This window comes from Impatiens glandulifera, chromosome 1, assembly GCF_907164915.1.
Source record: "Impatiens glandulifera chromosome 1, dImpGla2.1, whole genome shotgun sequence".
NCBI lineage: Eukaryota > Viridiplantae > Streptophyta > Magnoliopsida > Ericales > Balsaminaceae > Impatiens > Impatiens glandulifera.
The window spans coordinates 36,100,573-36,120,750 of record NC_061862.1 but is presented as its reverse complement, the minus strand read 5'-3'; the positions used below and the strand labels follow the sequence as shown (position 1 = coordinate 36,120,750).

The 20,178-nt window shown below is 31.7% G+C and overlaps 3 protein-coding genes across 4 annotated transcripts; 1 reads left to right on the top strand and 2 right to left on the bottom strand.

Annotated features, from left to right (window-relative positions):
• Positions 1 to 2,128: 2,128 nt before the first annotated feature.
• On the bottom strand, positions 2,129 to 11,437 carry LOC124922022 (paired amphipathic helix protein Sin3-like 4). Of its 2 annotated transcripts, none has more exons than XM_047462740.1 (24): positions 11,146 to 11,437; positions 10,788 to 10,946; positions 10,289 to 10,438; positions 10,018 to 10,195; positions 9,844 to 9,942; positions 9,592 to 9,765; positions 9,199 to 9,502; positions 8,832 to 8,968; positions 8,130 to 8,205; positions 8,007 to 8,042; positions 7,588 to 7,844; positions 7,349 to 7,503; positions 6,627 to 6,754; positions 6,285 to 6,539; positions 5,133 to 5,753; positions 4,949 to 5,043; positions 3,848 to 4,453; positions 3,649 to 3,752; positions 3,404 to 3,542; positions 3,166 to 3,318; positions 2,889 to 3,055; positions 2,694 to 2,784; positions 2,444 to 2,602; positions 2,129 to 2,360 (listed from the first exon to the last, which is right to left on the bottom strand). In XM_047462740.1, the coding sequence occupies exons 2-23, from the start codon at positions 10,853 to 10,855 to the stop codon at positions 2,468 to 2,470; spliced, it is 4,128 nt and encodes a 1,375-aa protein (XP_047318696.1). In that variant the 5' UTR covers positions 10,856 to 10,946; positions 11,146 to 11,437; the 3' UTR covers positions 2,129 to 2,360; positions 2,444 to 2,467. The 2 variants fall into 2 exon arrangements, with proteins under 2 accessions (XP_047318696.1, XP_047318697.1); XM_047462741.1 differs by having other exon boundaries at positions 10,788 to 10,926.
• Positions 11,438 to 14,644: 3,207 nt separating this feature from the next.
• Positions 14,645 to 15,790, top strand: LOC124922018 (outer envelope pore protein 16, chloroplastic). Its single transcript, XM_047462737.1, has 6 exons — positions 14,645 to 14,808; positions 14,887 to 14,938; positions 15,013 to 15,044; positions 15,139 to 15,172; positions 15,252 to 15,319; positions 15,532 to 15,790. Exons 1-6 carry the CDS (start codon positions 14,704 to 14,706, stop codon positions 15,670 to 15,672), a joined length of 432 nt encoding a protein of 143 aa, XP_047318693.1. The 5' UTR covers positions 14,645 to 14,703; the 3' UTR covers positions 15,673 to 15,790.
• LOC124922017 (pentatricopeptide repeat-containing protein At1g07590, mitochondrial) lies at positions 15,422 to 17,586 on the bottom strand. Its single transcript, XM_047462736.1, has 2 exons — positions 17,170 to 17,586; positions 15,422 to 17,038 (listed from the first exon to the last, which is right to left on the bottom strand). The coding sequence occupies exons 1-2, from the start codon at positions 17,512 to 17,514 to the stop codon at positions 15,788 to 15,790; spliced, it is 1,596 nt and encodes a 531-aa protein (XP_047318692.1). The 5' UTR covers positions 17,515 to 17,586; the 3' UTR covers positions 15,422 to 15,787.
• Between the last annotated feature and the right edge of the window lie 2,592 nt (positions 17,587 to 20,178).

Below are 20,178 nucleotides of genomic sequence, written 5' to 3'. Positions count from 1 at the left end.
TTGTTTTAAAAAGATTTCTGACACGTAAACCGATGTTGAAATTCTCGAACCTCGAACTTGCCACAGAACTAAAAGGGTTTTTTAGGGGTTACAACATTGCTTATCAACAACCATTGACCTAAGAATAATTTAACTACCGTCTAAAATATTTGGTAGAGATTTTTCCTACAACGTTTTATTGGTTTGTTCGACCTACTCTACTTCAATCATCGTCGTTCAAAAACTCAAATGAGTTTGTTTTTGAAGCGACCCTCAACTAACTACATGATCGTTAGATTTTTCATTAAAATTTTATTTTTTTAAAATTGTTTATACCATTTGATATCTAGATAATAAATTATTTATTTTGATTTTATAAATGTTATTTTATATTATTATTTACTAATTAATTTTCTACCAATAAATCCAAACTAACTGTAATGAGAATTATTTTCTAATAAAAAAATAATATTTTTCAAATGTTCATATTTAATTTCATATTATTTTAGATAAGTTAGTAAGTTTGTGCAATATTATCCTTTGAAAAATTGCACATAATTTAATATTCTCATAAATAGTAATAGTTTCTAAGTTTGGAATCAATTGTTTTAAAATTTTTCTTAATACAAGTTGAAAAACGAATATTTGTATACAGCCAGAAAAAAATGGTCTTCAAATTTCTTTCCAAATTTTGTTGAATAAATTTTATCCATATATGTATGATCATTAAAAAAAGTTTATCAAGCCATTATTTTTTCATCTAAGATAGTGTGCACATTGCATATTTCATCATGAACGAACTTAATATGTTAACACAATATTTGATTATGAATTTCTTTTTATAAAAAAAGTAGTCAATATGAATAAGTGCCTTGAAACATTTTGTGAGAACAACACTAAGATATTCACATCTTTCTGATTAGTTCTTATAAAAAGTTGAAAATTTATCCTTTTTATGCTATTATCATTCATTGAATAACATATTTAAATTTATGGAATGAGAAAATTGAGGATTTTCGTCGCATAGAAAAGGAATTCAAATAGTGAATTTTATTTGTCATTCCAAATTTATGAAGTCTTAAGCACTCGAACGTGGGCGATCTATCCATGACCAGGATGCAGCTTAGGTGAAACTAAGTGGAGATCCGAACCAACTGATTGTTCCGACGTATTCTGAACTAGTTGTAAATTTCAGATAAAGAATAATAGGGTCGTCATCGTACCAAAGGATTTTGTCTAAATGAAGTTTTTTTTGTATGTCATGGTTCAAAAGTGTTTGAACAAAAAAAACTTTTATTCCATACCTCACATTATATGTTACCAATTTCACCTTTTCCTTTAACTTGCAAATAATGTGGATTCCTTGACTTTGTTACTTTGTTAGATTTTAGTTCTCTAGATAAAGTTTTGAATGAGTTTATCAAAAGTCATCACCTTTTATTGAAATAAAAAATGTTGGTACAAATAAGTTATTTTATTTTTAAGAGTGGTGATAGCTAGAACCTACTTAGAGAAATTTTGTAACCCAAACTTTTAATAGTATTATTGACCTTTTTAATGAAAGCCTTATTGCTAGAAGAAGTGATATTAGAATAATGCTAAAATAGCTTATGAGATATATTTTTGTTGGTGATATTAATGATATCTTCTCTGTCTAGTTTGATTGATTGATTAATTATATTATCCTTGAATTTATTTTCTTTTTATGTTTCTATGTAATAAAACACTTTAATTGTTTTCAAAGAATCTAACAAATTTAAATCATGATTAACAAAAATAATAATATTTATATAGAAAGAAGCAAAAAGTTATACTATAATCTGAAATGTGAATCATGTCTGAAAAGTAATGAAACTAAAATAACACTAAATTCTAAACTGCAATAATAGAATTTAAAAAAAAAAAATGAATTTTAAGTTCTACATACATAACATCATAAATTGAAGACATAATGGTTATCAAAATCTTATTCTAATGCTCTTGAGAATCATCTCAAAAGATATATTGCCACTGCCAACAAACAATTTGCAATTGAGATTATTATTTCAAATATCAATATTCTTTATAGCCGATGGCTGTCGTTCAATTCGTCGGCGGTTCATCGACAAATAAAAAAACATTCTTCTTATACTACTTACTATATTGAAGATGAAACAAAAAAGAAAATAACAAGGATGTTATAAGAAATATTTGATAAAAGGGTAAAAGAATGTCCTTTTTTTTAGGCAAATTCCCTATATTTACATGATGAAGATCATCAAAGCTCCAAGAAATGGGAGAGCAACTGTATACAACAAATTTGTTCCATCCAAACGGGGCCTTCGGCTATAACTTGCTTATTTATTATACTTGTGAAAACAAACAAACTCTATGGGGGCAACCTGCATATCAAAAGCCCATTATAAAATCAACAAAACTCCATTTCATTGACAAGAGAAACCCTAAAATCTAGATCAGGACTTACCATATCATCTATTTTATGCATATTTTATGAACCAGCAAGAAATGTACTAAAACTGTTGGGGGACTTTAACTCTTCATTGCATGAACTAGGAGGATTCAACTTTCTTTCTTTCATTCTCTGTCGAAACAAGTAGTCTTCGGTGTCTAAAACGTAAGAGACCTTCAACAAAGTACACACCCGTCATATAAGCACACAAGGATGATTAACTAATACCTAGTAGCATATTAAAGCAAATGAACATGTTAAATACCTTTGAAGAAATGCAGGATATCTTGCACTCCAAACCATTAACAATTTTGACATCCTCGGTAGCATTGCATGATTCTTTTTTGCGCTTATTTCTGAAACAGGTGACGACGTCATTGAAACAAACAAAAGTAAATAAATATAATGGAATAAATCAGTCAGCTTGAAACGTGAAGGACTTAATTAGTTGCAAGGATACCTTCTCAAGAAAATGCATGATTTCTCTTTCGAGTTATCGGGAACAAGGGACAAAAAGTCATTTTGTAGATAAGATGCAAAACTGGTATCCATATAGATGCCTGTCAATTCGGGTTTCTCATGCGCATTGTCCATAAGCTCTATTAACAAACGGTTTGGTGTATTTGACTGCAGCCAAAACAGTAACATACAGAAGCTAAGTCAATCACTTGAGATTCCTCCAATGATTTTCAGCAACTATGAAAGACAAAAAAAAAAAGCAAGAAGAAAAAGCCTACACATTCGATTCGATAAATATTCTCATCGTGAAGGAGAACACGAGCATTTTCACGATAAACCGAGTCAACAAATTTCCAGGGATTTCTGGATCTTTCATATGAAAAAAGCTGTAGAACTTTATTGTCCATCTCATCGGCTACGACAGATTGAAGCTGCAGAAATTTAACAGTTATGATATGTCAAGGATCATATAATATACGAGAAACAAACAAGATGAATTCCAGTGAAGAGAATTACCTGTTTGACAAGCTTGAATATCAACTTGTCTAAAGTGAAAAGAATATACGACCGAGTTCCAATGATGGAACGGCAAACATCTTCAAATTTTGTATTATCAGACGACCCATCAAGTAACTGGTAAAGTGCACTCATGAATCTACAATAAGTCAATTATTATTTTTTTAATTATTCATCTGTTCAAAAGATTTAACCCAAAAAAAATTAAGAAAAAAGACTAGTATTGTACAGTGCTATTAACCTACCTGGCATATAGATCGGTTGGACTTGTTTCATTTGAGCCCCCCCTCCATTTATTATCAACAGATGAAGAATTAAGTTTTGCAGATTGTATTCGCGAGTATAACGTCTACATTATACAGAATATTTTTTTTATGGATAATCTTTGTACAAGAAATCTAAAACATAACATAGAACTACAATTCATGTCAAGAAAAACCTTACTTGATGAAGCCTGAAGAGCGTATAGAAGGAATCATTTCCATAAAAGATGTGAGAATCACTATCGCTTGAGGAAGCTGGAGAAACATGTTTTGTGAAAGGCTTCACATTTTGTAGAGTACGCTCAGAAAAGGGCAACAATGCTCCATCTCCTTCAACAACGTGTGTTTCTTCACCTATCCTTTCAGCCTTACCTTCGCTTTCAGCCTTATTATCATCCTCATCAAGGGAGCAACCTTCACCATCAGCAGATTCACTAGCTGAAACAACACCATTCTCCGAAGCATTCTCGATGCCTTCTGATGACCTGTGAGCACTACCCTCACCATTGTCAACAACATCAGCAACATTTTCTCCACCTCTGCTTCTGCATGTTTCTTCTATTACTTGCCTGTTACCTGCATCATCCTCTGGTACATGTGCTGCTGCTTCTTCTATATCATCCCCATAAGCAGTAAAATTATCTTCCTCAAAATCACAGTTTGGAGACAATTCACCTTCCTCTTTTTCTGGTTTGATGTTCCCAAATGATTTTTCTGGGGACTTATGAGCTTTAGCATGTCCCACTGTTGGGCTATTTGCAGACGGTGGTCTTGTGCAATCAGTAACCTATTGAATAAAATTAGTTAGAATTTTAACAGTGTTATATGCTCTAACTTGACTCATTACAGTTACTGGCCCCATTTGGAAACAGTTTTTCTTTTCTATCAGATATCTCATCTGGATGTGGATCACATTTGGAAACATAATTTAGTTCAGACACAAATTCAGAAATTTATTGGCAATTTCTCGTTTGGATCCGGATCCAGATCCATAAAGTGTTTCCAGATAGGCAAATGTTGCCCAATTTGGCAAGACAAACTTTGATAGAATTTCACAGGTGAAAGCATCAGTAGATTACAAGTAATGATACTTTTGGCACCTATAAAATTCTACAAAGATCAATGTTTGGATCTTCCTATTCCCTTCAATGATTGGAAAATTATCCTTCTCTAAATGAAGTTTGGGAATGGTGAATGCATAAAACACAAAAAGGATTATTGCTTAAGCATAGAAAGAATATGATATAAAAGAAGAGTATTGACGAGAGTAATTTGAACATACTGCTGATAAAGGTGGAATTTTGTCAAAATCCTTTGTCTTCATGCCTTTTTCCATAGAGGCAGGATTTGTATATCCGCTCATAGTACCACAAACCCCTTGCAAATAGAAATGCTAACTCAGAACCAAGCCACCTAAATATGAGAAAATAAAACAATAAGAATAATAGGTTCTTGTTGAAATGAACCTGATGCATTTTCTGCCCTAAAGCTTTCCTCTGTTCTTGCAATCGGAAGCAAACTTGAGTCACCCATATGTTCACTTGAAAGTGCTTGCTTGATTGGCTCAGGCACTGTATCTTTTGGAGCATTACTGCTCTGTGTATTATTTATATCACAGGAAGTCACGTCTTTAACCCCATTATAAGCCTTTGTTGACCCCACTTGGCATGAGCTTGATTGTTCAAGGGGAGGACTTCCATCAGTATTTCTGGAATGGTTTAACTTAGTAGCTGTAATTGCAACAAAACCATCGTGCCTACTATGGTTTCCTCCAATATTTATAACAGAACTACTCCTGCTTTTCTGATTCTTAGACTTTAAAACATTTTCATTAGCCTCAGGGCGGGAAACTCCAAACGATGGTTCTAAGAAATTTGTCCAAATGTTCATAACCTTGTCCAATTGATCATTTGTGCAAACTTCCCCACAAGAATACTTGACAAGCTGATATAGATCTTCATGTATGCCTAAATCAGAGTATTCAAACTCCAGGTGAGATAGAGGTGCTCTTCCATTTCCAGTTGCAAGCATCACATCTTCTTCCTTGCGCTTCCTATCGCTGATCTCTTTGATCTCATTCAGAAAGGCTACAGAAGAATGAACAACGATGAGATTAGGAACCAAAAGATTCAAAAAGATAAATCCACATGAAAGTGAATAATGCATACAATACAATCAACGCGAAAACTTCATAGTGTGTCAACGTGATTGGTACAAATGCTAAAGGATTAAGGACCAATATCGCCGAGGAAATTCAGCTTCAAGTTGACATGAATCATTCAGGAACCTTGATCTGGAGCAATGATTTTGGGAGTTGTTTTCTTTTTTTGAGGTTCATTTTACGTCTATTTTACTTCATTTTGATTAACTCTAGACAATTCCTATCTATTTTACTTCATGTCGATAAACTCTAGACAATTCCTATCTATGACTTAAATTGTACTCGTTTGGGTTTCACCACGGCCAATGTAACCTTCGCGTTGAATGGGCATTTATGAAAGAACCTCACTTTTCAGAAAATCACAATCAACAAGTAAGGAAAAATCAAGAAACAGATCAAATGATTGTTCAAAATGATAAAGGAAAAAACAAAGGCACAAGTTTCAGTTAAATGCTACCTTTTGTGGTCAAGTTCTTAGTGTCCTGCTGTTTGAAGTAAAAGCTTCGGTGATCAAGTGATCTTTGATAGTTCTTAGCATATATTTCAGACCAAACATTATTAAAATCAGACCGGCATCTAGCCCACTCCTCCTGTTTCTGCTTCAAACGTGTTAATATAACAGGTAAAGCAAGATGTGAATTCTTCTTTAATATGTCCAAGACGTCAAGACCATGGTCACCATATATGCGTTCCATGCATCTTAGATTGAGAGCTGCATTATACATAAAGAGACAAATTAAACGAGAAAGCTACCGAAGTGTACAATGCAAAATTCATGAACCATGCCCTTCTTCCTTACGTGTAAAATGCTCTTCCACACGGAAAGGAACGTCTGTTCTAATTGTGTTGTCATTCATTTTGTCTAGAAGATCTTCAACACGCTTACTTGTCACATTCGCATACTCCATTAACATATCCAGTTCAAACCTGATGCAACATAAATTATAAGATATTAAGAGTTATCAAATCCTTCAGTATTCAACAACAAAATAAAGAAATTGAGTGTTGAAAAGAAAATAAGAAATGTTATATGATACAGTGTAAATATAAGGGTTTAGAAGGCTCAATACAAATATGACACGTGTTTTTTCTCAATAACAAAATATGACACGAGTGACCTGAATATTATAGGATAATGATTTATTTCAAGTTAAATAGGATCAACTTTAATGAGTAGATTAGATAGATATGAATTTAAATTCAAAATGATTATGAATATCTTAACTGAATTATTTATCAATGAAATAGCCTATGTTTTTCATCTCCTTCTTACCCTAGGAATGAACCTTTATTATTTCTTCTCACCCTAGAAAATAGTTACAGTTAAGATAATCCTAATTTATTTGAAATTAATTTCATATCTTATATTCTATTTACCTAATTACAATTATCAACTTAAAATAAATAATCCTATCTAATATTTCAACTATGTGTCATATTTGTACTGGCCCTTCTAAAATCCTTATACTTTTATTGTATTACAAAACTAAAATGATTTAAAGAGAATAAAACAATCCAAACCTATCATCTTCACATCGAAACAAGCTCTCTTCATACTGATTTTTGCGCATGTGTTTGAAAGAGTAATCCTCGCTTCCCGAAGTAACTGAGACCCAATGATCATTCAGTACTTCAGAACCAAGTTTTGTCCTGTGACTTGCCTGAGGAATTGGATACTGCAACAAAAAAGACAACACCTTCATGTGAATAGAGTGCTAAAGAAATCTACTTTGAGAGATCAAACTCAAAGCACGACGTACATCCTTAGGCAGAAGACGGTAACTTGGAGTGCAACGCTCACAGTTGGAGAGATCTAGTTCTTGGATGGGCTTTCCTATATACTTATCCTTGCTGGAACATAACATTTTATGGCCAGTTACATCTTTATTGCCAAAGACCCTCTCTGATCTATCCCTTCCTCTATTTTCACGATCTCTATCTCTGTCTCTATCATCTAGGTCGTGATCCCGATTTCTATCCCTTTCTTCTGCTTTAACTGATCTAGGAAACTCAGATCCTGCAACAACCAAGCATCCAGATTAGTATATAATAAACTGACAACTGTCACATATTTAAACCTCTAATAATGTTTACAAGAAATATCTCTATGAGATCGGGTATCTTATGATGAATTTAGAAAAACAGATTAAGGAGCCCAATATGTACAAGTAACTCATACTTTTATTTACAACGCCAGCAACAGCAAGAAAACCATCTGCAGTAAACAATCGTAAGTACTCCACATTAGCAATATTCTAAAATAGTATATAATAAAACTGGTAAATGCATTTGTTCACAGTACCAATCTTTTCGCAGCCAGATAAGAACTCGTTAAACCTCTCTATAAGGTCAGGATGTTCACCAAGTAAATCGCTAACCTGCCAGAATGAAAGAGAATTCTCGTTTACAAACATGTCGAGCAATGACAATTGGCATGCAAGCAGCTGAGATGAATTAAAGTTCACCTCCACTCTACGAGTCAGAATGAAATTTTGATTTAAGAATAAAACTAAAAATGATTCATCTGGCAAGTCGTGAAGCCTTACACAAGATGTGAATTAAACAATCTTTTCATCTTATTAATAAAGAAAAATGCTTCACTTTTCACAATTGCCAGTTATATATGGCTATTAATGTTCAAATTTGTTATATTTTTGTATCTCCACCTGATGCTATCACTAGCTAATAATTATGAAGTATGTTAAAAATTTGCTAGGCATATATATGCTTCAAGCATACACAAAAAGTATGGCAATGTAAAGTGAAAGAAGATGTGGATCGCCAAAATAAGCTCCACCAGTTTGGATGCATACAAGTATACACGAAAATGGATGAATTGAGCAATAAAGTGGTCACAGGAGAATCTAAATGAATAATAATAATAATGAGAAAATATAGATAAATTGATGAAAAGGAACTCAAATCAACTGGAAAATAGCGATTACTAAAGCAATGGTAGACAATATGTTATCAATCAAAAGGCACGGGAAATAGAAGGTTGTACCGAATTTTTCAACTCAGACCGCGTGATCAATTCTCTTTTATGCATGTCAAGAAACTTGCAAAAGGCATGGTAACCATCAGTAGAGTATAATTTCTCTTTGACTTTTCCACAGAAGGCAAACTCTTGGCTGTATATGCCTGAAATGAAACCAGATCATGAGTAATAGTAATGAAATGTAACTTTTAAGTAAGAAATTTGGATAAAAAAAGGGCTAAAGTAATGAAGTTGACATAAAATAAGAAAAAAAATCACAATCATGCAATAATGCCCCTACAAATCAAGTGATTAAAAACTCATCAATCTGCCAAGGCTAAAGGACATGGATCTAAGTTTGTCCCAGAAGTTTAATAATGATGCAGTTACTCACTTTTCAATGCATTTTTCTCATCAAAAGATGATGAACCATTGCGCGTCCCAAAATTATCCATGCTTTCTCCATTCTGGTGCAACTGGTCATTTATCGAATCATCTCTCCGCCTATTAGTTTTCCTATTGTTTGTGTAATAAGTTTCATCTTGCTCGTGATCCCTCAAGTCTCTTTCATCCCTTCTCTCCTTTTCTCTTTCGTTGCGCCTTCGTTGCTCTTTATCAGCTCTAAGAAGCGACTTATCACAATCTATATCTGGTCGATCAACACTAAGATCACGCTCAATGTGTAGAGCAGTAGGCTTCTGGCTCAAGTTCACATAAAGCTGGTTACCACCATGTAGAAAGGAAGAAATGGAGAGAAAAAAATAATGGAACCAAGAAAAAAACTTACTCTGTCAATGTGCATATGCTTCATAGTGGCCAATGGCGAGCTCCTATCCTCGCGATGGAAAATGGAATTTCTACCTGAAGGACCAAAGGGAAGAGTGGCTGCAGCAGAAGGATCAGGTAGAAAATGAGTGAACTCCACGAGCAGGTCGTGATGCTCACGCAAGAGAGTTGCAACCTGCAGATAGAGAAGTGTAAGAGACAATTGACCCAAAATGCATGGTTTCCGACAAATTATAGTAATTACAAAACCTACCTCCTGGTAGACCTCAGTAATTGATTTGGTATCCTTTCGATACATGTTTAATACATCAAGAAAAGTTTTATACGCATGATCATCACCTTGAAACCTAGTCTGCAAGCAATGAACACTACCATTTGTCAATATTTGAAAGCAAATTGGATAATTATAGAAAAAGCTAATAAATACCTTAATCCTGTTCACAAAATTGATTGCTTCTTCGAATTCAACAGGCTTTTTCACAGTAACCTCAGGTGGAAGGGTGATTTCATGTCCCTTTGGCAAGAATGTATTGAATCCGAGAATTAGGTCACGATGTCCTTTGAATAATTCTTTCACCCTAGCTATAACCCCAGTCGTGTCAGTTCTGCAAACATAAACGCCAAAATGGAGTGTCAGTAAACCAGATCTACAACTTTTACTACTTCTCAAGCTAGAAAACAGAGATTAATAATCAAACCTCTGAGCCTTGAAATCTTTCATGACATCAAGAAACTGATCATATTTCCCTTTATTGTCTTGAAATATGTCCTTGACAGCCTTGAGATATCCCAATGCATCGGTTGTCGTTAGTTTCTGCGCCCCAATGATAATTTGAGTTGTCCCCGAGCTTCATTTTCATCATAATATTACAATTTGATCAGTAGGAAATTTAAGATCCAAATACAATTTTCTATGGTATTGCTGTTCAGAAAATTGCAACATTAGCCAACACTATTTATCAAAATCTATTATTTTTCTGAATGAACTAAACATTGAAGTAAAAGTACACAACTTTCTAGTCAGGATCCAAGTCAATAATTCAAGAACTCATGGGGAAAAACAAAATCAAAATGTGAAAAAAAAATACTATTTTTCGTTAAACCTTAACCTCATCAATGAACAAGGAAAGAACTAATTCTACATAAATCTATGATAATACAGATAAAAATAACATACTGAATATCAATAATACTTACGGTTCGGCAAGGGCTGGTATGGCGGGGCGTAGCGCAGGCGTGTAATTATCATCTCTAGACCTCTTCATCTTCGTAATTAGCTCTCTTTAAATCTTCAACAAATCATTCCTCGGTCCAGACTAATAAAAAGCTCTCGACACTATCCAGAAATTTACAATCCTTGTCAAAAAAAAAACATTGAATCAATCAAAACAAGGAAAGGAAACAGAAATCAGATCTAGAGAAGAGCAAATTAAAATCATACAATAGATGCTCTTTTTCATAAAACCAGAAAAAAAGAAGAAATACAACATTTTGCTTGAACGTAAAGAAAGGCACATTAAGATAACTGCAGAAATAATAATGATTCGAGAATTACAAAGAAAGACGATGAAGATCTCTTGAGTAAACCAGAAGCAGAAGTTGTCGTAGACGATTGACAGTAATTTGTATGAACGTGAAACAAAACCTGTGTTTTAAAGGTCGGAAGAGGCTGTAAATGTGCTAATGGAATGTTAATAGAGAAAATATGATAATCAAATCAGTTCTTGTAGAGAGAGAAAACTCTCAAGGAAGAGAGAGAGAGATGAAGAACAATATGAGAGAGAGAGAGTTATGTACTCAGAGGAAGAAGAGAGAGAAGAGGAAGAAGAAGGAGACGATGTATTTTCTGATCTTCTGTTCTAAGTTTTTACTGTTATAAATTATTATTTGAAATATATATATATAAACAAAATAAAATAAATATGAAACGTTTAAATATTAATAATCCATATCTCATATCTTAGAAGAAGAAGAATATATAATAATATAATAGATATTTTATTTATAAATAATTTAATTTTTATAAGAATAAAAAAATAAAAAATAAAAATTAGGGCCGGCCATTCAGTCTGATCGTCGGTTATCCGGACGGATTAAACTACTGGTCATAAAGCGGTTAACTGAATCCTACGTGTATCTAATTAGGGCACGATTGGCACTATACATTTTATTTTATTTTTTATTTTTTTCAGAAACTGGCAGTATACAAAAATATATATATATATATATATATATATTATAGTATTTATTTTAAATATAAGTTATATGGTATATGAGTTTTTTTTAATAAGTAATTCAATATCATACAACTTCCTAATGGAAGGTCTAGTGTAAGTTCTCTTTGGTTTTGTGTGAATTATATTTTATTTTTTAGGTAATATTTTTAGATAGTAAATATAAATTTATCCAAATAAGTAAAATATATATGTATATTATTTTATTTTCTCAAATTGGTTGACTAAAATTTATATAATAAAATAATATGAGGCAACAGTTAAAGTGTTTATTTTGCATGGCGACGTTAGACAACACTACACGTATCATATTTTCCTGTATTGTCGGTTTTGCGGTGAATATTTAATACATAGCGTTGGGGAAATGATATTTTCTGAATCTTACCATAAACTTTGCATGATTTTTTGTAAACAAAAAATGAGATAAATACATTATATAAGAACCTAAAATTCGCAAAGTGGAAAATAGATTATAATTACTTTACCACAAGGAAGAACTCAAGTTTAAAAGTATAAAAAATATATATATATATATATATATATATAAAAGTGTAATTTTCAAATAAACTTATGATAGAAATAAATAAATAAATAAATAAAAATGGATTAGATTTGAAATTTTTTTTGTAGGTGAAGTTAGGCCTAAAGACAAAGGCCAGTCTAGCCCAGGATGTAGATAAAGTCCAGCCCAAATGCAAATTGACGATAGCCCATCGATCCAGAGTTGAAAGAAAAATAAATAAAAAAAAAGAAAAAAAAAAGTAAGAGCTGTAATGGAACTCCGAAGAAAGATCCGGAAGGAACTTGAGTGAGTTTGGGACCACCATTCCAACCATTTCGAGAAGAATCTATTAGAGGTTCACACCCAATCCCTCTCCCTTAAAGAGAGAAGGAACAGGATTGATTGGAAAAACTTGAGGAGGATTGTTTAGAAGATCCACTCTGACTGACGGGTAAGCTTTCATTCCATTGTGTAATCTTAATAATAATAATGCCACATCTATATGAAATTTGTCATAATTATTTCAGCTTATAATAATATATGCTTCAAAACATGTTTATATATGGCTTCTTCTGATTCATTGTTTGGAATGTAAAATGCATTTATCAACACTTTAGCCTCCTCCATCTCAAGTGTTCTTGTATCTATCTATCTATACTTTGAGATTCAATATGTATGTATTTGGATGGTATATTGCTGTTTTTTTGGTTCCCCTTAAATAAAGGAAGTCATGACACCAAAACGCGTCTAAATAAAATGGATTTCGTGATTTTTAGTATTTTAAGCCAACTTTTACCACTATGTTATCTTGGTGGATTTTTCTTTCTTTCTCATTAAGCGGCTGATACAGTCTTAGGTAGTCTTTTTAAGTAGAAAAACGTTAAAAAAAATTGGAATGATTAAATTTAAGCATGTTTTTGGTCGAGATTTGAACACAGAAATGAAATAAATAATTTTAAATAACTAAGCTAAATATTTTTATTTTATTTTATATTAAATGGGCTAACACGAGATAAGTTAGATAAGGCTTATCCTGATGTCAGACGCGCCCAAGTCCGAATAATGTTCCAATAATTCAATCCTTGTGGTGACTGGCTCCTTGCTTTTAACCAGTTGACTTAGTCAACATCATCCCACCATGTTTTGTTTCTATTTTTATTTTAGTTTTTTCATTTACACTTTATAGTTTCTAAATAAATGATAAAAAATTTAAAAATAATTTTTTTTCAACAGAAAACAATTCTTAGTCTTTTTTTAGAATTTATTTATTTTTTCCTAACTTCGATTTAACTCATTTTTCAAGTGTTTTTGAAGTCACACGTACAGGTAATTATTTCAATTTTATCTCATTTTTCAAGTATTTTGAGATCACACGTTCAATAACAGGTAACTATCTCGATCTTACCTAATTATTATCTTGCATCATGACAATAATTTAGATGCATATCTTATAACAGATTAATACAAATCTTTAGTCGCATTATTAGATTTTGATTTATCCTTAGACATATTTAGTATGATTGGATAAATAAATGAAGTGTAAAAAAACATTTTGTATAAAATGGTCAAAAGTTTATAGTAAACACCATCATTTATTTGATAGGCACATAAATCATAGCATTGATGTCATTTCTCACGTATAATTAAACACCGAACATTGATCGAAATCTTTTTAATTCACGTTCGAGAACGAAAAATATTTTTTTTCCCAATTTCTTAAAAAGGAAATTGTGTGATAGGAAATATTATTTGAAACCTATGTATAAAGTTGAGGATAGATTTGACATTTTCCTCTATAATTTTTTTTTAAAAAAAACACTGATTTTCATAATGCTTTTGTATGTTTAATATATGATTAATTTCAATTAATTAGAGTCTGAACATCATTTTTTATTTTATGATTTTATATATGACCTCTACTTCTAATAACGGTCTAAATACATATCTTCAATTTTATTTTACCTATAATATTATGTTCTTTTAATGATCCTCTTACTATGTTCTTTTAAGATTTATTTTACCTATAAATCTTCTTTTAACATTTATATCCAAAATATTGCTCTGAATTATTATATCAATTAGTCGAATATGAAAATAACTCGAAGAGAATTCTTTGTTTGTTTAATAGAGGGGAAGTATTTTAAAATTGTAACAAAGTCAAAGTTATTTAAAAGTTTCCTAGGAAATAGAAAGGTGTGATTTGAGGTTGCATGATCCGAGGCCTAATGAATAGAAGAAGCTCCCATAATTGATGGGGGAAAAAAAGGCAGAATTATTCTAAGTAACCACTCTAGTTTATAAATCTATATTATCTTCACCTATTTTCTCTCTTTGATCTCCTTCTGGTCTTTGCAGCTCGAAGAAGAAGAGAATCAAAATGCCTTTCAGTGAATCATTTAACTCGCCAAGGGTTAATGTCTTGGTTGATATGGGCCACCCCTTTCTCAATCGCACCCTTGATGGTTTCATCAAGATCGGCTCTGTAATTTCTTCCCTTCTCTATCGATCTATTTCTCGCACATACAAAATCAATGAAAATGACTTTCATGGTTTTCTTCAGGTTGCAGTGACAAAGGTGGCATTGGAAGAAACATTTGATATGCTCAAAGGAGGTAATTCATCAAACATATATAATATGTCTCTAAATCTTTGTCCTAAATCTAATTATGAGATACCCATTTTGCAGGGAGCATTTCACAAAACAAAGCTAAGAATGCGGTGAGGAGATTCTCATTGTTACTTAAGACTTCATTATATATATAAAAAAAGGTGTTTAATGGAGGGTAATTAATAAATTTCAACTATATTGCAGTTAAAGAAGATGTGTAAAGAAGGTGTTTACTATGGTAAGTTCTCAATGTAAATTACTTCATTTCTTGCTGTTTTCACTTTCTGAAAATCCAATTTGGATTTGGTGATTGTTAGGATCCATTGGCGGATTATATGTAGGCATGGAATATGTTGTTGAGAGGATCTGTGGCACAAAAGACTGGGTAAGTTTATGTTCCCAAAACTAAACTAAGTATTTTGTTACAATGTTTGTGAAATTTTCGGATCATGGTGTAGATTATTGTATGATTTTGTTGCTTCATCGGGCATATAAATCATTTTTTCAGAACATTATTTCACATCATAAAAGTACAAAGTTGAATGCAATTCTTTGTTACATATAAGTAAGTTAAGTCGTACCTTGCTCATCTTTCAGAAGAACGCAATGATCGGAGGTGCATTGACAGGGGCGCTCATATCGGTGGCAAGCAACAAATCCGGAGACCATATTATTAAGGATGCCATCACTGGAGGCGCAATCGCTACTGCTTCAGAATTCATCAATCACATCCAATAGAAACTACTTATCTGCTTATTCTTCTTCTACTTCTAGTCTTTGTTCAATAAACAATAACAAAGTCTTTTGGCAAGTGAGATTCAGCATTTATTGAAAATGAAATCTAGACTTTTGGCTATGTTTGAAATTGGTCTACAAGTTTCAAGAGGGCATAGGTCTCAGAATCAGGCCTAGCTCCTCCAAGAATCATCCTCTTCAAAAGATGTGAATTATAAACCTTACCCTTCACATAAGCCTTAATCAATGTATTGTAAACAAAACTATACCTAGTATAATTTGCATACTTCAGTTCTTCGATGCACTTGTTAGCATTCTCCACATCCCCATTCTCCGCAAAGATTTCCATTATAGAGAAAGTAGTCTGCAGCCACGGCGTTGATTTCCTGATCTTTGAAATTACCAAAAAACCCATCCCAATCTCTAGGGTTTTCACCGTTTCCTTCAGCAATCCACCTCTCAAACACCCCAGAGCAAGATGACGAAAAGTTATCGCGTTAGGTTTGCACCCGGTTTCCTCGATTTCTCTATATAACTTAGTTGCTTTAGTAACGAGCCCGTGTTTGCAATACACAGATATCATCGCATTGTATTGATCGATCAACTTTAGTCCCTTCTTGGCCTTCATTTCCAGCCAAAGGTCCTCTGCTTTGGTTAATTCTCCGATTCTTCCAAATGCTTCAATTCCTAATATGTAACTCTTGGACTTTATATTAGGAAACTCTTGTATGATACCCCAAGTTCTTTCCAAATCCTTCAATTTCCCCAAATATCCATACAACATGAGAAGGATATCGTAAGTGGACCAATTATTTCCGGTTTTTGAACTCTCGATTGATTCAACATAGGCTTCAGATACAGTATACAGCCTTGCAACGGAATATGCAGTTGCCAATATGCAGAACGAGACTTCATTGGGCTCGACTTTTGCTTGTTTCATTTTGTCGAATGCCCTTGCCAGCCCTTCGAGATTATGGTCATTGGCTTCCATTTTCATTAGGATGTTGAATGTGGAGACGTGAGGATGGACGCCGCTAGATTTCATTTGCGCGAGGAATCTTGGGATGTGTTTTCTTCGTTTCAGAGACGAATGGAGGATAATGAGACGGTTGAAGACAATGTGTGAGATGGTATGGCCGAGCTCTCTCATTTTTTTCATGTAAGCGAGCGAGAGTTTCACAAGGCCTTTTTCTAAGTAAGATATGACGAGATTGTTGTAGAGTAACTCGTTTTGGAATTCGGATGGGACATTGTTGAATATCTTGTCACCTTGAGATGGACCATGAATTTTGATTGTGAATTCAAGTAGAAAAGAGTAGTCAAGTTCTTTCAATTTGTAAGGCCTTTCTCTTATCACCCATTCCATAACCTGTTAAAACTAAAATCCTCTTAGGCATTTATACAAACAGGTTGTGGGCATTCATTTTGCTCCACTCAGAAAGAAGAAGAATCATCAGTTAACATAAAGCAATCATATCAATTACATACATACATACATACCTCGAGGGCTCGTTTGTTGGCCTTCATCTTACGCAGGCGATTGACGGAGTGAAAGATATCGGCGCTCCGGACGGGAAACCCATCACCCATCCAACTCCTGAAAGCGGACCCGACCGGTTCGCCTCTCGGTAGGCTTTCGATCCTCCAGCTTAAGCTGGTTCCTTTACCATTTTCTTCGGCGGAATGAGGTTCACAAGTGGAAACATTGGAGGGTAAAGTGCAGAAAAGAGAGACCCAGTTAGGGTTCAAAGATGGAGAGGAAAGATTGGTAATTGGGAGAATGGAAGAAAGGAGTCTCCTTTGGCGCAGATATGAAAACACTGCGTTTGTTAATTTTGCTCGCATGTTTGTGAAGAAGAAGCCGATGATGATGGAAGCAGAGAACAATGGGAGAGAATAGTAGTGGGTTGATTATTTTATTTTATATATATATATTGTGAGATTTCGATTTTGATTTTAATTTTGCTTGGTTTATTTAAAATGAGCAGTCTGAAATAATTATGTATAATTAAATATTCTTACATAATTTATTTTCATTTATGGTTTGATTTAACTGAGCTTTGTAAGGGATTATCACTTTTCTTAATCTCAAATTCTTAATCATAATATTAAAATATATTGTGTTTAAAACTTATTTATTTATTTATTATAATTAATTCTTATTTAATTCAAATGAGGGAAGGAGGGTGGGGATTGGTATTAAATTAGTTATTAATAAATAAATCAAAATAGTAATTCATAATATAATTTAAAAGAAATCTCAACCGAAAAGATCTAATGATGACGCAGTTATTTTTTTTTAAGTTTTCTTAAAAAACGAAGTTATATGAGATCATAAATGATTAATATTTATTTTAAAAATTGAATTATGCGAATTTTTTAAAATACGACTAATTTTTGTGGGTTAAAGACTTAGCCCGCAAACACATTCAATCAATTTAATCAGACATGTTGTCCGACGGGCTCGAACCCAATACCTCTAAGAGACAGATATATTCATATATTTTTGCCGCTATAAACGATTAGTTGAAGTAGAGTAAACCGAATGAATCAATGAAACGGTACTAAATTTTTTGTTAACAAATATTATGAGCGACGGTTAAAATTATCATTAGCCAAAGGTTGATAAACAACACCAAAAATAATAATAATAAATTAAAACTAATCATGTACATATATAACCGAAAAAGAGTAATAAACTCATACAAATTATGAAATATACATGTGCAAAGACTTTTATATGAAATATTAGTTCTAATAACTTTTTATTAAAAATACAAAATTAACTCTAAATTCGATAATTTTGTCTCTTTTGTTGGTAAGAAGATGACAAATATCTGGAAACGCTTTAAGTTTAAGCGGGATCATGGCTGTGGGTGTCAAACTAATTTTTTTTTAATTAAAAAAAATGACAAATAAAGACTCGAGATATAATTATCAACCGAATCTGAAAATATGAGTAACCAACGATATACCTACGACTAAAAGTATTATTTGAATTACAAAAATTTGAGATAAAAATCTAATTCAGTTAAATAGATTACCGAACAGAACACCAACTCGAAATGATGAAAATGGAAAATGAGTTCATGAATATCATTAGAGGGATTATGTCACCATATTAAAAAAGTGTTTAAAATCTAATAAAAAACATAATCATATAAATATGTATAAAAGTATATATATATACATATTAACGAAGGAGGATTATAATCAATGGCGGAGCCACGTAGCGGGGCTCCGGTCTAGCCCAGGGTAGAGTTTTAATATACTTTATATATATATATATCCCACTTACTTTTGGAGACCTTTATTATCCTAGAGGTGAGGTCTCTAAGTATAAAGAATTATATATAAAATAATTTAAACTATTATTTATATAACCTAAGTATAAAGAATTATATATAAAATAATTTAAATTATATAATAGTTTTATTAATTCTTTTAAAATTACATTTATATGATAATTATATATTATTATTTTTAATATAATTAATAATACAAATTACTAAGATAAAAGATTAAACAATAATTTATATAAAGGTAAAATAGTTTTTTATATTTTTTAATTTTAAAATATTTCAAAGTTTTATATAAATTGATATATTATTTATTTTTCTAAAATGAATTATATATATATTAATATTATATAATTTTAATTATATTTTTCTAGAATGTATATTAACTTAATAATCTGTTTTTGTTATGATTTTATATTTTTGTTATTATTTTTATATTTTTATTCGTTTTTCTATATTCTCACATAATTAAGCTATACTAATTAAACTTTCTTATTTTTTTCTTTATATATATAAATAGTTAGTTTTTATTTATTTAAAAATTAATTAATTTAACTTTTCACATTTTTAAACCTATTTTTTCTTTAAATATATAGTTTTAAATTTATAATTTTTTTTTAAATTGAGTATTTTTATCTTTGATTAGATTTCGTATATTTATTTTATTTTAATAAAGTATTCGTGAAATGATTTGATTAAAATTTTCATTTATTACTCGTATTAGTGTAATACATATAATATTCAGTCAGCCCAGTGAAAAAAAATTTTCTGGATTCGCCCTTGATTATAATAATATCCTGCAATTAAAAATATATTGTATAGTGTTATTCAAACAATTATATATAAAAAATTTATTAAAAAGATAAAAAGAATTATTATACATGTATGGACCAACAAACGGTTCTGCTCAATGACAGCAATATCCAATATATGTACGTCTCTCATTTGATTCACCTTCATGATCTGAGATTAATCATATTTAACATACAAACCATAAAAATGTCAATAATTGTATATTAAAAAAAGGAACTAAATAAATACATCATGTTACACCATTCAAAAGAGCGTGAGTATAAAAAAAATTATGTCAATGGAATAATAGAGAGATCATTTTAATTCATTCCACTAGATGTTTACAAGTTTTCCGCATTTATTTTTTCTCGTGCTTTTGAAAAAGGTTCTAAAAGGATGATAAAATTAAATTCATTAA

Excerpts from the sequence above, each read along its gene's own strand:
- LOC124922018 (XM_047462737.1), top strand. The coding sequence starts at position 14,704 with ATGCCTTTCAGTGAATCATTTAACTCGCCAAGGGTTAATGTCTTGGTT. Across the intron at positions 14,939-15,012 it reads ATTTGATATGCTCAAAGGAG|GGAGCATTTCACAAAACAAA; the intron begins GTAATTCATCAA and ends CCCATTTTGCAG. Across the intron at positions 15,045-15,138 it reads AAAACAAAGCTAAGAATGCG|TTAAAGAAGATGTGTAAAGA; the intron begins GTGAGGAGATTC and ends ACTATATTGCAG.
- LOC124922017 (XM_047462736.1), bottom strand. The coding sequence starts at position 17,514 with ATGCGAGCAAAATTAACAAACGCAGTGTTTTCATATCTGCGCCAAAGG. Across the intron at positions 17,039-17,169 it reads CCAACAAACGAGCCCTCGAG|GTTATGGAATGGGTGATAAG; the intron begins GTATGTATGTAT and ends TAGTTTTAACAG.
- LOC124922022 (XM_047462740.1), bottom strand. The coding sequence starts at position 10,855 with ATGAAGAGGTCTAGAGATGATAATTACACGCCTGCGCTACGCCCCGCC. Across the intron at positions 9,943-10,017 it reads ATTTTGTGAACAGGATTAAG|ACTAGGTTTCAAGGTGATGA; the intron begins GTATTTATTAGC and ends CATTGCTTGCAG. Across the intron at positions 3,319-3,403 it reads TATTCAAGCTTGTCAAACAG|CTTCAATCTGTCGTAGCCGA; the intron begins GTAATTCTCTTC and ends AAATTTCTGCAG.